Here is a 16,732-nt window from a genome sequence, read left to right on the forward strand (position 1 = left end):
GGCACGGGGGCTTCCCCCCTCTCCTTCACTTAATGTCTCACTGCCCACCCACCACCGTCACCCCGTGCTCCCAGCGAGGGGAGAATCTTGTCACCACACAACGACTAATCGCTGAGCTCCACGCTCCCTACCGAAGGGATGGGGAGGGCCTGAAGACCAACACAGCAATGCTCAGTGATGCTCCTGGCGGGGCTGGGGTGGAGGTTGTTAAGACGGGAGAACCGGGGGAGCAAAAGCAGGACCACGGAGGCCGTGTTCAGAGATGGGGAAGGAGGCCTGGGAGGGGGGAGCGGAGGCTCTGGCTATGGAACAGCAGGAGGGGGCGCTGGGGGCATGTGCTGGGCCCTAGTGTAGTAGCTCCGGTGCCCGGCGAAGGAGTTCATCCCTACTTTAGCGGGTATGGGGAGCCAGCCACTGAAGGCTTCGGAGCGGGGACAGGACAAAATCAAGGCCATTCTTCGGGAGCGGCAGTCAGGTAGGGGGCGCCCCCTCTCTGGCTCCAGGGCCCTGACACCCCTCCCCTTCCCCGTTCCATGGCCGTAGGTGTGGATGACGGGGCTGACATCCCCAGGGAGCTGGTGGTCGGCATCTACGAAAGGATTCAGCAGAAGGAGCTCAAGTCGAACGAGGACCACGTCACGTATGTCACCAAGGTGGAGAAGTCCATCGTGGGCATGAAGACAGTAAGTGCCCACCACAGAGCAGTACTCACTGCGGGGCATCATCTCCCCTCCCGGGGCCGCAGAGGCCCTGTCTCCATCTCCTTCCCTTTCCTTCTTCCTGGCATCCCCTCCACATCTTTCAGAAATGTGTTCCCCTTCTTCACTCACTTGTAGTTACTGTATCCAGTGCCTCCGTGTGCTGTGCGGGGCACCCTCTTCCTTCCACCTGCCCGATTTCCTCATTGCTCCCTGCGACCGGCTCCTGCGGCAGGAGAGATTGAAGTGAAATACTGAGAAAGACTGCCGGGTGCTCTAGGGTCGAAGCATCTGGATGGCCAGATAGGGAGGTTTGGGGTGGTATGGGTGCTGGGCATCCTGGATGGTCCTACTGAATAGGAGGCAGGAAATGGGCTAACGTGGGCTCTCAAATCCTTGGGGTGGCCCCTGAGTTGTAGTCTGTGTGGCAGTTTGCCGCGTTTTCCAAGTTTGCAATGATTTTTAAGGAAGCATCCTCTGTAGACGTCAGCAGGGGCTCTGTATACCGTAGACATAAAGGTCCTGGCCTCCATCGCCCTAACCCTAACCTCCCCAAATCCTTGGCTCAGGGAGCAGTTTGGGGACCTCGTCTGAGGCTCTGTGATGGGCGCTTCCGCCTAGTCGTGCGGGGCCGGCCTTTTCTGGCTGGAGCCTGCTGTGCTGAGGTCAGAGCCTCTGTCAGGTTTGCGGACGCCCCCGGACGGGGCTGTTTCACACACTGGAGCAGATTCGCGGTGTCCCCGGGACCCCTCCCTCTTGCACACTGGTGCTTGGGTGTACAGCAGAGGAGAGGCACAGCCCGAAGGCCTCGGAGGGACGGAGCGCACAGCCCGAAAGCTCTTTTCGATTTCTTTTCCCTGCCTTTTATCTGCTCACTGCGTCCAGCACTGTGAAGCCCTCTGGCCCAGCCCTGCTCCCTAAGGAGGCTGAGGAAGGGGAGAGAGCACGGGGGAGGAAAGAGGGAGGGTCAGGGCCAACCTGGGCCTGCATCTGCTCTTCTGCAAAGTGGGCACTGGGGGCAGGAGGGCTGCGGCCTCGGCGGCTCCCCCGGCTGTGAGCGCTGTGCCCCAACCCAGGTGCTGTCAGAGCCCCATCGCCGCCTGGTCTGCTGCAGCCGGCTCTTCGAGGTGACAGATGTGAACAAGCTGCAGAAGCAGGCCGCACACCAGAGGGAGGTGTTCCTCTTCAATGACCTGCTGGTGGTGAGTGGGGACCCCCAGAGGGCCGGAGGCCCCGAGGGCTCCGAGGGCACCCTGCCCCCCAGGATGCCATGATGCTGCATACCCAGTGGCTGATTTCCCAGTGTGGGTGTGAGGTAGCCCAGGCAGATATGATCCTTCCTACTTTGTTAGTTATGAAGCCGAGGCACAGAGAGGTTCATGGTTCCCGGGTCCTGGTGCGAATGGATTAGATCCCAGAGCCTCTGCATCCCCCTCATTGTGGGGAACCTGGGGCTGGAGGGTACAGGGCTGCATGTCCGTCCCACAGCCTGGGAAGCGCAGGAGGCCTGAGGGGGGCCCACACTGTCCCTGGGCCCAGGGGGGATGCTGGTGTATGTGTGGGCGTGTGTGTGTGTGTGTGTGTGTGTGTGTGTGTGCGCGCGCACGTTTGTGGGGTGCTCGGCCTTTGCTCTTTGAACACAGGTATCCATACAACAAATATTTAATGAGTACCAACTATGTCCCAGGCAGTGTTCTAAGTGCTGCGAAGCAGAGTGAACAGGGTCTGGCTTCTGTCTTTTCCTCAAACCCCATACCTTCTCCATCCACAAGTCATACTGGCACTACCTCGAAAATTGTCCCAAATCCAACGCTCCCCGCCTGAGGTCCACCTCCGCGGAGTAAGCATCGCCAGCTCCCAGACCTCACCTCCCTCCGCGCCTCTCCTCTGCCGCCCGCCCCCTGCCCCACCAGCTGCCTCCCCAGGCCAACCCCAGGCTCCGTCCGTCTCAGGCCTTAATCTTGTGGCTCCATCGTCTGCTTGCAAAGCTCCCCAGACCTTGCGCGACCCCCTGCCTCTCCTCATGCAGTGCAGATGTCCTCCCCCCACCTCACAGGTGGCCTGCCCAGCCACCGTCTTGTCCTGACCCTACTTCTTCTTCAAAACACCTACCAGTTTCTGCAGTTACCCTATGTATCCGTTTCTTCCCGTTGCTTTTTGGCTTACTATGCGATGATGGATTGATCCATTGATTGATTTATGGACCCTGAGGGTCCTCCTCCCCGGAGGGAGGCACCCTGAGGCCGGGCTCCCCCGTCCTCTCCTGTGTCCCAGAGCCCAGCTCAGAAGGTGCCAAAGAAACATTTGTACACCAAGCAACTGCTACCTCAGCTTGCGTTTCAGGAGACAAGGGAGGTAGAAAATAATTAAGAAGACAAACAAGATGATATCAAACTGGGGGAAGGTGCCGTGAAGACAACAAAGCAGGGTGATAGGTTGGAGTAGCTGGTGTTAAGGTGGATTTTTATTTTCTCTTATTTTGTTTTTGTTTGTTGTAAAGGCTGGTCAGGGAAGGAATCTCTAAGGAGGCGGCATTTGAGTTAAGATCTAAGTAATGAGAGTAACCCAACCACGCAAGAAGCTGCAGGGCGAGTTGTGGAAGGAAATAGCAGGTGCAAAGGCCCTGTGGTAGGACTGGGCCTGCCCCGTTCAAGCTACAGGAAGCGCAGCATGGACTGAACATAAAGCCAGAGTAAGGCAGGGACCAGACTAGGTGGGGCTTACAAACCAGGGCGTGAAGTGTGGACTGGCCTCTAAGTGCTGTGGGAATGGCCACTGGAGCATTTTGTGCAGTGAAGACTGTATTTTGATACTGTGTCTGTACATATGTATGTGTGTGTACACGTGTGTATATGTGTGTGAATGTATCCTAAGTGCGTAAGTGGGCATGTGTGTGCATGTCTCTTTTTGGGTGTTTACTTGTGTTCACAAGAGCCCTGGGTGTTCACTCATCCAGGTGTGTAAGGCACGTTTATACACACGCACACCTGTCAGTGCACGGCTGTTCCCCTGTCTTGGACAGATTCTCAAACTCTGCCCCAAGAAGAAGAGCTCCTCCACGTACACCTTCTGCAAGTCCGTGGGCCTCCTGGGCATGCAGTTCCACCTCTTTGAGAACGAGTGTAAGTCTCGGCCACCCGTGGATGTGGCAGAGGGCGGGGGGGTGCAGGGGAGGGGGAGGGGCAGGCGCTCCAGAGGCCCCCTCCTCACCTGCGGCTGCTCACGGCCTGTGGGGCCTGGGGTCTGGTTTCCAGATTACTCTCACGGCATCACACTGGTGACCCCGCTCTCGGGCTCCGAGAAGAAGCAGGTGCTGCACTTCTGCGCCCTGGGCTTGGACGAGATGCGGAAGTTTGTGGAGGACCTGAAGGAGTCCATCGCGGAAGTGACGGAGCTGGAGCAGATCCGGATAGAGTGTAAGGACGTGGTGACCCCAGAGCCTCCGTGCGGCCGGGCTCTGGTCAGCGGGAGCAGGGTCGCTTGCAGACAGACACTCCCTGCACCCCTGCGGAGGGTGTGTGGGCGCGCCAGGCCCCTCCTGCCCTCCAGAGCCCTCCCTGCCTCAGTCCCACGGCACCATCATGGCTGATGGATGCCTCACAGTTAAGGCGAGGTACCTGAGGGTGTACACATGTGTGTGCACATGTAGCCAGGCCGTGGGGCGGCATGTGGGCCCCTCGGAACGGAGAACTCTGCTGGGTTTGACCAGGACCAGCGAGCGAGCCGCCCCTAAAGGCAGGCTTGCAAACCGAGGAGGTCCGGGCCTGGAGCACTTCTTCCCACCCAACCTCCCTGGCAGCCTCCTCCACTGACCCAGTCCAGATTCACACGTCACACCCGGTTGTTTCATGGTTTTCATCTCTTCTAACCTAGAATAGCCCCCCACTTAATTTTTTCATAACGTCATCTCCTTGAAGAGCCCAGTCTGGCTTTCTGACTGTCCCTCGTCTTGGAGTTGTCTTTCTGGCCTCCAAGGAGTGCCTCTGTTCCCGATTGCTCCCGTTCAGGTACTGTAGACAATCTCTGCGCCTCTTCATCTGTCCCGGTGGTTTACCGGTCACCTCTTGGTTCAAGAAAAGAGCAGTGACGCCCTGTGGTCCCTGCCCACCTGCAAGCTTTCCTGGTGAAGTATTGCAGTGGCTTCAAAGAGGCTTTAAAGGAAAATTAAGTAAGAATGGATTCAGAAACTAAAACAAAATAAAAACAGACTCCAGGTCTGCCTTACGTGGCCACTTAGTTGAAAAGTATTTCTAAATTGGCATAAAGCCCTTGGGCGGGAGGAAAGGCGGTGGGAGTTTCTGAGCACGGGCCGATGCGCCAGGGCGGTGCTATTTCATCAGCATCTTTGGAGCACCTACTGTGCCAGGTGGTTTGTTGAGGTGTTCACGGGGAGGCTGCAAGGCAGGTGTTGGCCCCCACTTCACGGATGGGACTCAGAGCAGTTAAGGGATGCGTCTAAGGTGCATATTAGAAGCGGAGGATCTGGCCGTTGCAGTGAAGTCTGATTCTAAGGTTCATGTACTTTCCACCCTGAAAATGAGAGGGCAGCTTCTGTTTATAATTTCCTAAGGAAACAACGAAATCAGGTTAAAACAAAAACTCACCAGGGACTTCCCTGGTGGCGCAGTGGTTGAGAATCCGCCTGTCAATGCAGGGGACACGGGTTCGAGCCCTGGTCTGTGAAGATCCCACGTGCCGTGGGGCAACTAAGCCCGTGCGCCACAACTACTGAGCCTGCGCTCTAGAGCCCGCGAGCCACAACTACTAAAGCCCGTGCGCCTAGAGCCCGTGCTCTGCAACAAGAGAAGCCACCGCAATGAGAAGCCCGTGCACTGCAACGAAGAGCAGCCCCCGTTCGCCGCAACTAGAGGAAGCCTGCGCGCAGCAACGAAGACCCAATGCAGCCAAAAATAAATAAATTAAATTTAAAAAAACCCACCTCACCAGACCAGACTGTGAAACTAACTCAGTATCACCTGGTACAGGGAGGGTGTAAATTCCCCTTCTGCTCTCCATCGGCGACGTGAGTTCAGGGGTGTGACAGACAGACTCTTTTCAATGCCACCTTTGCTGTTGATCTAGAACATTCTCAGAGACACACCCTCTTGTCAGTATGTCCTAGATGGGTCTGCACAGCCGCAGAGCACAGAGCCCACGGGTGGGCACCAGCATGGCTGCCAGAAGTCCCTTTCCCCATCAGCCTGGGAGCAGCACGTCCTGCCCCTCCAAGTACTAAGGAGAAGATGTCGCCAAGATCCGTGTGCTGAGGGCAGGAGAGCAGGGACCAGGCTCATGTCTGGAGAGAAAGGGAAGAAAGCTGAGGAAAGAGGAAGGGCTGCTCAGAGAGGCAGGGAAAAAGGAAGTAGAAAACAGGAAAAAGTAGCCACAGCTCCCGTTTCTCGAGCACCTACTACTACGTGCCCACACTGGGCTGAATGCCGAGCCTATTGTATGAACTGTTGCTACATCTTTCCAGGAGGTGAGAATTATTATCTTCATGTTGCAAATAAGGAAACTGAGTCTAACAGAACTTAAGGAAGTTGTCCAAATTCATGCAGTCATTGACAGGACAAGACCGGCACACAGGTTCCTCGGATGCCTTGCTTGTAATTACAGTGTTAACTTCTCCAAAGCCAAGACGGCCCCTCTGGGGAGAGAGAGCCACTCTCACTTCAGTAAAAATATTGAGTATTGCTTGATGGTGTGACTCGGGCAATCGGCACAAATGGTTCTGGTTTGGGGTTTGCAGGCCGGTGCCCCCAGATTACAGACGACTAGACAGGCAGAAAATGGGACCCAAGAGAGTAGCTTTAATACAAGGAACTCGAGTGATGTCTCCTGGAAAAGAGGAACGGAGGAGAGATTTAATAACGGCTGTCAAATCTCCAAGGAGGGTAACTGGCCGTTCTCCAGCACCACCGAGAAAAGACAGAAGGAACAGGTTTACAGTCTAGAGAGAGGAATTAAAGCCGCGTAGCCAGACAGACCTCTGCCGGAGCCCCGGGCGGCTGGGACCTCGTCGTCGGGGGAGCTCAGCCAGCTGGCTGGACGGCACCAGCGGTGCTGAGGCTGCTATACCACGTGAGCCTTTGATGTCATCACAGGAGCCGATGTTTACTGAGCCCTTGCAACATCCAGGCCTGGTTCTAAGTGCCTTAATGTCTTTCCTCCTGTGATCCTCTTTTTTTTTTTAAATTTATTTATTTATTTATCTATTTATCTTTTATTTTTGGCTGTGCTGGGTCTTTGTTGCTGCGCGCGGGCTTTCTCTAGCTGCGGCAAGCGGGGGCTACTCTTCGTTGCAGCACACGAGCTTCTCATTGTGGAGTACGGGCTCTCAGCATGCAGGCTTCCGTAGTTGCAGCATACGGGCTCAGTAGTTGTGGCGCACGGGCTCTAGAGCGCAGGCTTCAGTAGTTGCAGCATATGGGCTCAGCTGCTCCGCGGCATGTGGGATCTTCCCGGACCAGGGCTCGAACCCGTGTCACCTGCATCGGCAGGCGGATGCTTAACCACTGCGCCACCAGGGAAGTCCCCTCCTGTGACGCTCTTAATGACACTCTGAAGTGGACACTGCAGTCCCCTTAAGGGAGGCACAGAGAGGACAAGTAACCTGCCTGAAGCCACACAGCCAGGCAGCATCAGAGCCAGGATGCAGACCCAGGCTGTTGCCTCCCTCTTATCAACCTCTTGAACCTCCTCTCTGGCTGCCAGAACAGGTGCTGCCAGCCCCGGCATTGAGGCTGACGTGGAGTGGGTGCCGTATGTTTGGGAGCCCCTCGTCCTCCTCCTGCCCTTGTCTCATTTGTCCTCTCCCCTCTGTGTGCTAGAGGTCGGGGTTTCTCTCCATTCACGAGCCTCTCCGTTCCCCAGGGGAGCTGGAGAAGCAGCAAGGAACGAAGACTCTCTCCTTCAAGGCCGGGGGAGCCCAGCTGGAGCCACAGTCGAAGCAGGGATCGCCCACAGGTGAGTTCCAGACCTGCGGCCCTGGCCCACGTGGAGGCCACTCAGCGACCCTGGCCTTGGGGTCCTGGGGATTCGGGTGAGGGAAAGGCTCGTTTCCGTGGCCTCATCTGCTGGGTCTTTAGCAGTGAGACTGAGGGGGAAGGTGAGAGAGAAACGTGTCCACTTAGAAAGGTCACTGTTCCCCCTGGAGGCATCAGGCTCAGGGTCCCAGTGCCCGCCTGTTCCCTCCGCACACCGGGGGTTAGGGCTGTGGGAAAGGGAAGCCACGTGAGGAAAAAGTGCCGTGTCTGTGGCTGGGAGCAGGTGAGAAGGCAGGCGGCCAGAAGGGTCTGGAAATCTTGATCTACCCCATCAAGACCTTCCCCTAATGAGCCAACATCACTCTCTAATCCCAGGCCCGAGTCAGCACCCCGAAACCCAGATGGACCCTCAAACCCAATTTCTCAAATGATTCCTTCAAGTTGAATTTTCACTCCAGAGAAGTCAAGCCAGCTTCAGATTTTGTATCACCTTTGGCCACGTTCTCTAGACCCGCTCCCACTGCCCCCTCCTACCTTCCCCCTTCCCCGCAACCTACAGGGAGACAGGAAGAGTTGTCTCCACCCCCACCCCCCCCACCCCTGCTCCATCTGCCCCAAACAGAAAAGAATTAGGAGAGGTGGCATGAGAATTAAATCCCATCCCAGCAAACCCCAGCGAACCATCCAGAACTGTTCACTAATTAATTCAGTCCTTTATTCCTACATTTAATGAACACTTACTGAGTGCCTGCTGTGTGCCTTGTGCTAAGCCCTGGAAAGCCAGGGTCCCAGCAAGACGTCAGCTTGCGCTGAGACACTCCAGTGGGCTCCATGCTGGTTCCAAACCCCCGGTTACGGCCGTGGCACCGAGATGCTGTATCAGCATCACAGGACTGGTCACACCAGCTGGGAGAGGAGATCTGTTTTCCAAGCAAGACTCGGGGCTCTTTTAGCTCATGGAGACCCTCACTGTGGTGTCTCCTCGGTGTATGGGTCTGACCTGCCACCATGTGTTCATAGTTCTCCACCTGCCCTGGTTTTCAGCTGGCCCTTCATTTCTTTCTTTCCTTTCTTTCTTTTTTCTTTCTTCCTTCCTTTCTTTCTTTTTCTTTCTTCCTTCCTTCCTTTATAAATTTATATTATTTATTGATTTTTGGCTGTGTTGGGTCTTTGTTGCTGTGCACGGGCTTTCTCTAGTTGCAGCGAGCGGGGGATACTCTTTGCTGCGGTGCGCGGGCTTCTCATTGCGGTGGCTTCTCTTGTTGCAGAGCATGGGCTCTAGGTGCGCAGGCTTCAGTAGTTGTGGCACACGGGCTTAGTTGCTCCGTGGCACGTGGGATCTTCCTGGACCAGGGCTTGAACCCGTGTCCCCTGCATTGGCAGGCGGATTCTTAACCGCTGCGCCACCAAGGAAGTCCTGGCCCTTTATTTCTACAAGGTCAGAGTACACGCTTGTTTTCACAGCTGTGTAATAGAGTCTAAACCTCAGCTGTGATTGATTCCCGGACACCCTGCCCCACTCCACTCTGCAGCCCAGCCCGCCTCTTTGGGAAGCTGCAGCCCCTGGCCAGGCCCTGATGTGTATCTCCGGGGCCTTGTCCATCAGTTCCCTCCCCAGCTTCCTCTTGTGCTACAGAAAGCAGAGGGATGTGCACAGCAAGGGAACTAGCATCCTCCCCAGGTGTGTGAGAAATCAGAGGGGCCCCGGCCGAGGGCTCTGGGGTGCCTGCTGGGGGTAGGGGTGGGAGTCAGGGGTGACTGAGCCAGAAAAAATCATCAAGCTGTCCTCGGGTGTCTGCAGGGTCCCTGGTGCTGTGCCAGGCCCATCAGGAAGCCCTGGTAGCAGAGCCATTATCAGCTATTTGTGCCAGGCCCTGCCCTGTGGCTCACGCAGCTGAATCCTCACCGCTCAGCTAAGGAGCAGGAACAGGGAAGGAACACGGCCCCTCCCTCTCGGAGCCTGTGCCACAGACACAGACGAGCCCCCTTTTGCTCTGGGAACCAAGAACCAAGGCCTCCTCACAACCAACCTGCACAGTCCGTATGGGGCGCTCTGACTGTGGGTAAAGGAGACTCCACAATACCCAGCAAGGAAAAACGTCAGAGACCTTCTTCTAGTCCATGAGGGCCCAGAGAGGTGTAGCATCTTGCCCAAGGTCACACAGCTAGTACGTGGCAGAGCTGGGCTCAGACGCCCAGTCCACTGCCCCCGGAGTGGTGGGGGTCCTGGAGTCTCCGGCCGCCGCACTGAATTGCAGGGAGGCTTGGTTGGGGGCTGTGGGGGTGGCGGAGACAGGGCTTTGTGGGGGACAGGGCCAGGTGGAGAGTGAGCCCTGTGCTCTTTGCATTCAAAGCCAAAAGGGGAGCGGCGCCGGCAGAGAAGGCGGTGGAGAGCACAGCGGAGGTGAGTGGAGGCCTGGTTGCCCAGGTGAGTGAGTCTGTGCCCCCTGCCCTCCTCTCACTGTCTCTGTTGTTTCTCTTCTCAGGTTTTAATCAATGCCTCCCCAGCCCGACTCACCATTTTACCAATTTCAAGAGATACAATTAAAAGTTACTGCTAGCATGGGTAATACCACTCTTCCAGCACCTAATCAAGCCACAGTGCCCCCTCCCATTCCCCAGCCCGCCCTCCCCGCCGAGCCCCCCAGGCCGAGCTCCCACACTAATGCGTGCAGATAAAGCCCCCAATGCCCCCATCGCATTCCTCCCGCAGTCCCCCGAATCCGCCGCCCCGCACACTGCCGTGGTCCTGAGGCTCCCGTATCAGAGACCAAGGTTCCCTCCTCCACATCTTGCCAGCCTCTGTAGCAGGGAGCCTGGCCCCTTCGAGAATCACCCCTTAGGTCTGTTGCCCGAGTGAGCACGGTGGGGCAGACCCTGCCCTCCTGGATGCCTCTGGGCAAAGTGGAGGCGGCTGGGAGGGTACAGTTTCCGCCCAGGACAGCTGGTCCATCTGGAAAGCTGGCCACGGGGTGGGATGTGCAGGGGGAGGTGAGGCGGGGCGGGGGTGGGGTTGTCTTAGGGCTTCTCCTGGAGCCGGGCGGGCGGCTGCTGCATCTGAAGACTGTCCACGTTGGAGGGAGGGGACTGGAGAAGTAGCGGCGGCAGCGGGTGCCCACCAGGCCCCCGGCGGCCACCTGGGACGGGCATGCAGTTGCCCCGCGGGCCTGCTGGGCCCCAGCCCTCCCCACTGGCTCCCCTCGGACCCTGGTGAGCCCCTCACTCCTTTCTGCCAGGCCTCCAGGGACCCTCACTGCTCACACAGACCCTCACTCCAAGCTGGAGGAGCCCCAACTTCGGGCTCTGAGGGAGGAGCCCTGCCCCCAGCCTAAGCTTGGGGAAGCCCCAGGACACCCCAGAAAACCGCAGCTTCTCCTCTCCCTCCCCCGCCCCCCCCCCCACACCTGTGTCTGGAGGAGGCACCTTCACACGAAGGAGCTTCCTGCCCCAGCAGCTGACAAGCCCCCAGGGTGGGTATTCCATCCCCTGCCCCTCCTCTGGCCATCATGCCGCAGCTGCCCGTTCTCCAGCCTTGCAGATAAACACACGAAGTTACCAGCCCTTCCCTTCGGTTTGTTCTACCAGCCCTGCCTGTGGCTTAGCACCGCCTGCCCAGGGAGGGCCGCGATCTGGGGACCATTATCCCCTCCTCCCCGGCCCAGAGGGCCACGTGGCTATCTGCAAGGCTGCCACCCCGGCTAGTCCCAGGGCTCTGACAGCCTCTGCTCCCCTGCACAGAGGCGGCCTCACTGCCGGCCTCTCGGCTGGACCCTGAGCTCCCGCGTCCTCCACCCGCTCTGTCCTTGCCTGGCCACCCCGCCGGCAGGCGCTTCTCCAGCCTGTCTGAGCTGTCAGGCCTGCTACCCATGTTCCATCTTCTCTCCCTCTCTCTCCCTCTCTCTCTTCTTTCTTTCATCAGCAGGGAGGTGGGAAGGGGGTCAGAATGAGGGAATGTTTTGCTGTCACTTCCTGCTTTTCACTTACTGACCGGAGGGAGGTGCAGACAGTGGAGGGGGAGGGGGGAAGGGGAGGCGAAGAGGAGGTGCAGGGTGAGGCCAGGGCTGCGGCCACAGCGGGGCTCGGAGGGTCTGGACTGGGGCGGCCAGGCCTTTGCCTGGGGAAGGGCAGCTGTAAGGTCTGGGGGCGGAGAGCAGAAGGCCTGCCCCGCTGTCTCAGGCCACTTTCTCCCAGGGAATAACTCAGAAGACAAGCAGGTGGGGAAAGGAGCCGCACCCACCCCTCCCCAGCAGCAGTGGACAGAAGGCTTCTGTCCCAGTGAGGACCACAGAGGGCTCCCCGAGAGGGAGGTGGACGCAGCCCTGCTCTCGGCCCACCCCAGGGCTTGGCAGGGCACCAAGGGGCTCCGGGGCTCCTTTGATTGATTGGGAGGCGGGGGAAGCTCAGGCTTAGAACACACTGCTGAGGCTGGAGGTTGAGAATGGAGAGTAGAGCCTGCAGCCCGCGGAGCTTGGCCATGGGGGCTTGTGAAAACCCAAGGGCAGAGGAACGGGGCTGGAGAGCCGAGCAGCCCACCAGGGCAGTGCCCGGACCCAGGAGGGGGCGTCCCTGAAACTGCACCTTTTGCCAGTAAATAGGGTCAGGCTTAGGGCTCTGAGATGGTTTAGGGCAGGGCCCTCCTGGTCTAGACCTGGCCATAGGATCCCTTCCCCTGCAGCCTCGGTTTCCGCCCCCCGTGCACTGAGTAGCGGGCCTGGGTCGTGGTACCCAAGGGCATCCTCAGAGAGAAGGGTCTCAGCCACTCCCTGAAGGGCCCAGGTGTCGGAAGGGGATCGTGTGTCGTATCTACAGGCTGGTGAGCTGGAGGGATGAGGAATTAAACCCCTCTCCTTCCAGAATCCTCCTATTTCTTCTACCTCCCCTGCTAGCAAGAGGAGGCCAGGCTGGTTCCCAGTGCCCTCCATGGGCCACCCCCTCATGCCCCACCCAAGGGGGAAAGATTAGAGCCCTTTCTGGGTTCCCCCTCCTGCAGCGGGACGGATTTCTCCAGGGCCCAGGTTGGGCCAGAAGGGCAGCTGGGGACCTGGCTCTGGCCTTGGCCGCTCTCGAATGTGTGGGCACAGCCCTGGGGAGTCTGGGAGGATGGGGCAGGTCCACACCACCCCTCGGGGTCCGTGGCATTCCAGGGTTTGGACACCTTTGTGATTCACAGTGATGAGAAGGCCTCCCTTTAAAAAGCTGGTGGGAGGGTTAGGGGCTTGCAAAGCTCCAAGCCAGCTGACTCCAGACCCTGTCCCCGTGTCCGCCGCACACCCCTGGGAGGCAGGGCGCAGGCAGATACCCCTGCTTTCCCAGCTTGAGGTTGGTGGGAAGGCGGGTGGGTGCCCACCTGGGGCCCAGGGCCACCCAGCAGGACCTGAGTCCATCGGTCCAGCCGCCCATCCCACAGAAGGAGCCAGGCCACTCAGGCCGGGTAGAGCACAGCGTCTCTGGACTCCACCCAGGCTCAGCGCCTCTGCCTGCCAGCTGGGTGCCCTCTGGGTGGCGGAGAGATGGGCAGCGGGCCGAGGTGAGGGCTGCGAGCCCCCAGTGGGCACAGGGGCCGGGGAAGGGGGGAAGGGAGGCCCAGGGTGGCCAGTCCTAGCAGCTGGGACTTAGTCTTGTAACATTACACGCTTCTCTGGCTGTTTCTAAACTAGGTGTCAATTCACAACAGGCTTCAAACGTCCCAGCACTACTCCGGGCTGGGGGCCGAGAGGGGAGCGCCAGCGCCAGACCTGCAGCCTAGCCCCTCGAGGGAGCAGCCCCCTCTGCTGCCACCACCGCCGCCCACAGCCCCCGGGACCCTGGTGCAGTGCCAGCAGATTGTCAAGGTCATCGTCCTGGACCAGCCCTGCTTGGCCCGCATGGAGCCCCTGCTGAGCCAGGCCCTATCCTGCTACACCGCGTCCTCCTCCACGGCCCTGGGCGGCCCGGGCTCCCCCGTCAAGGCAGCCCACCAGCCGCCCCTGCCCCCCGCCCCGCCCCCCTACAACCACCCGCACCAGTTCTGCCCGCCTGGCTCCCTGCTGCACCGGCGCTGCTGCTCCAGCGGCGCCAGGAGCCTGGTGTAGACTCGGCAACCCCCCTACGCTGCTGTCCCGGGGGCCTGCGTCGGGGCCCCCGCTGCCCCTTCACCCGCTGCTCCCCACGCCCGGCACGCTGCCTCCCTGGCCACTCACCACTGTCGTTTCAGAGAGAATCCCAGTCCCTGGCACCTGGTCTGCTTGGCCCAAGCTTCCCTTCTCAGTTGAGCGACCCTCCCCCCAAACCTGCAGACACCCCTCACTCTCCTGGGGCCCAACACAGCCAGGCACGGCCAGGCCTCCTCTCCCCCCACCATTACTCTGGCCACTTGGAACAGGGACTGAGGGCCTCTCCGGCTTCCAGGCCAAGTCTGCCAGGCGTGAGGGCTGGGTGGCCAGCACCCAAGCCTTAGAAGGTGGTCTGGCTCACCGCCCCAGCGCTGGGTGCCATGCTGGGTGGTGGACAGTCGGCCCTGGGTCCCTGGAGCGGCCAGGTCAGGGGGAGGCATGAGGAGGGGGCTTTCTCTGCTGCCCCCCGCCCCGCCAAGCCCGGCCGTCTCAGGAGGTGACTCCTCTGCGCCCAGGGATGTTGGCTGTCCTGGCCACAGACTCCCCTCCTCCCAGGGCCTCTCCTGCTTTCTCAGGGGCTGGGGCGCTGCCTGCCCAGGGCTGCCGAGACTTCAGGAGAGCACTGGGAAAGGGGGGGATGGGAGGGGGCACCCATCTCAGCTCTCTCTTGGTCAGTTCAACAGAGCCAGGGAATCAGGTCACGTATCTACAAAATGCACCTTTTAAAGAGTTTCTTGTTCTCTAGCCCCAAGTCATACCCAGCCAGTGCGCCCAGGGCATAAACACATACATAGGAGATCCAGGTATCGGAGCAGAAACGGGGAGGGGCAGGGGTGGGCCCAGGGGCGAATGCAGCCAGCAGAGGCAGGATTCCGGCCCAGGGCCAGGCACCCTCCTGAATGACTTCCGTGGCCTCCACGAGGGATGTGGACGCAGAAGTGGGCGAGAGCGGCAGGTGCTCCAGAGGCCTGGCATGTCCCGTGCTGCCGTCCCAAACTAGCCCTTTAAGCCCCGCCCCCGGCACACCCCAGAAGGCAGCAGGCCCGCCTGCAGCAGTGGGGAAGGGTCCCTACACCTTCAAAATCACCAAGGAGAGCCAAGAGGGCTCGCGGCCCAACCCAGAGCCCAGCAGAATCAGAGCCAACTTCTGTGCAGCCCCACAGGGCTCAGGCAGCCCCGCCTCAAAGATCCCGGGGTTCCCTTCCAGGGACTGTCGGTCCCGAGCCGGGCCGGCCCCTCCTCTGGTCCTGAGCCGACAGCTCACTGCTGTCCTTCGTTAAGTCCCCCTCCCTCTCGGAGCCCAGGTCCAAGACATCCCGAGAGGTGGAGGTGAATACTGATCTAGAGTGCATTTGCTTCTCCCTAACCCCTACCCCACAGCCCAGCTGCGGGCCCCCGGGCCACTAGGAGGCCGGACTCCCCCTGCTCTCAGAGATCCCAGGTGACCTAGTTGTGTGTGTATGTGTGTGATCGCCAGGCGTCATTATGCTGTCCCCTAGCGAGTGTGTTCTGGCCCTGTCTCCATCAGCCGGGTGTCCATAACGTGTGACCACTTGCTGTCTCCTCCCCCGCCGCCCCGCCCCCGTCCTTGTTGTCCCGGCCCCCCTCCTGTGTCTTTTCTGTCACACGGTCGCTCGTCAGAGCCTTTCAGGGCAGAGCGGCTGACTGATGGGGTGCACGGTTCACACACCCGGTGCCCGAGGCCTGGGCGGCAGGGGTGTGGGTTCAGAAGAAGAGTTACGAGTGGCTGGATATGTTTATGGGGTGGGAGCCATGGGGGTACAGTCCCAGCTCCCGGGCCCCTTGTCACCTGCTCACCCGGCGTCCCCCTCCCACTCTGCTGACGCCCAGACTTTCCAGATTGGGACCTGCAGGCGCCTCAGGGCTGGCATGTCCGTGGAGCATCTCTCCGGGGGCCCGGATGCTCCAGTATCTCTGTGCCCTCCCCTGGGTAGGGGCTCCCCGCGGCCCCGGTCGCTGCGGGGGCTGCCTTGGGCCGCACCGGCAGCGCTGGGCGTCCTGGCCGAGGAGGCACGCGGTCAGCAGCGCGTGCAGTGAATTCTGAGCTGCGAGGGGCTTGCGTGCCCCAAGGCCTGGGGCAGGGTGCGGCGGGGCCGACTCACGGTCGGGGAAGCAAGGGTTCCCGGCCTCGGTGACTCCCCTCCCCTGACCAGCCAGCAGGCTGAGGTTGGGTCCCGTCTGCGTGCCCGTCCCCAGAGCCGAGCCCCCAGACAGCTGTGACAAGCCTCGTGTCCTCCCCATGGCTGCGGCCACGTCAGGGCCTCCACCCTCCCGGAGGGCCCAGCTGGAAATGCTCTCGGGCCGCCCGCTCACCCCCAGGCCAGGGGAGCCGTGGGGTGCTGACTGGGCTCCCAGACACAGCCTCCTGGGCACACGTGCAAGGACCCCAAGGTGGCCCCGCGATATCGACACTCGAGGCCTTACTTTGGGGACCGGGCCCCCTCCCGGTTTTATCCATTTAGCCCCAACTCCAGAATCAGGAGCGGGAGGTGAAACTAGCTCTCCCACCCGCGTTGGGGCCAGCCCACTCCAGAGCTGGAGCATGTCCTGGAAGCCTGGCTGCCTACGTGCAAAGGCACCCACGCGATCAGCCCCAGGCCCCTGGCCCCCGCCCCACCTGTCCCCCCCAACCGCCTGCCAGACGTCTCTCTTTGCCAATAGGTTTCCCCGATAACCGTCGGGCCGTCTGTCCCTGTGTCCTGCTGTACATACATCCTTGCCGCACCCCTCCCCCTGCACACCCCCTCCCCCCCCGCCCCCCATCAGAGAGCAGCCTCTCTAGGGAAAGAAAGGCAGGGCGGCTGCACCCAGCAACTAATCCAAATGGCAAATATTTTGTAACAAAATAGCCCAGAGGTATTTTATCTGTTCGATTCATAGAGTTTTAGAGATTATATTGAAATATGTCACTTGAGCAAACTGTGTCGGTTCTGTT

At 59.8% G+C, this 16,732-nt stretch overlaps 1 protein-coding gene across 2 annotated transcripts in view; it reads left to right on the forward strand.

Annotated features, from left to right (window-relative positions):
• IQSEC3 (IQ motif and Sec7 domain ArfGEF 3) overlaps positions 1 to 13,755 on the forward strand; it is a 95,698-nt gene extending 81,943 nt beyond the window's left edge. Inside the window, exons 8-14 of one of the 2 annotated variants that reach the window (XM_065887188.1) lie at positions 544 to 683; positions 1,775 to 1,900; positions 3,721 to 3,820; positions 3,953 to 4,114; positions 7,572 to 7,664; positions 10,039 to 10,088; positions 13,342 to 13,755. In XM_065887188.1, coding sequence (XP_065743260.1) covers positions 544 to 683; positions 1,775 to 1,900; positions 3,721 to 3,820; positions 3,953 to 4,114; positions 7,572 to 7,664; positions 10,039 to 10,088; positions 13,342 to 13,755 — 1,085 coding nt within the window. Of the gene's footprint in view, positions 1 to 543; positions 684 to 1,774; positions 1,901 to 3,720; positions 3,821 to 3,952; positions 4,115 to 7,571; positions 7,665 to 10,038; positions 10,089 to 10,170; positions 10,246 to 13,341 lie in introns of those variants that run through there. The other variant, XM_065887189.1, reaches the window with a different exon arrangement.
• The last annotated feature ends 2,977 nt before the right edge of the window (positions 13,756 to 16,732 follow it).

The sequence above is a fragment of the Phocoena phocoena genome, chromosome 11 (assembly GCF_963924675.1).
Source record: "Phocoena phocoena chromosome 11, mPhoPho1.1, whole genome shotgun sequence".
In the NCBI taxonomy this organism is placed as follows: domain Eukaryota; kingdom Metazoa; phylum Chordata; class Mammalia; order Artiodactyla; family Phocoenidae; genus Phocoena; species Phocoena phocoena.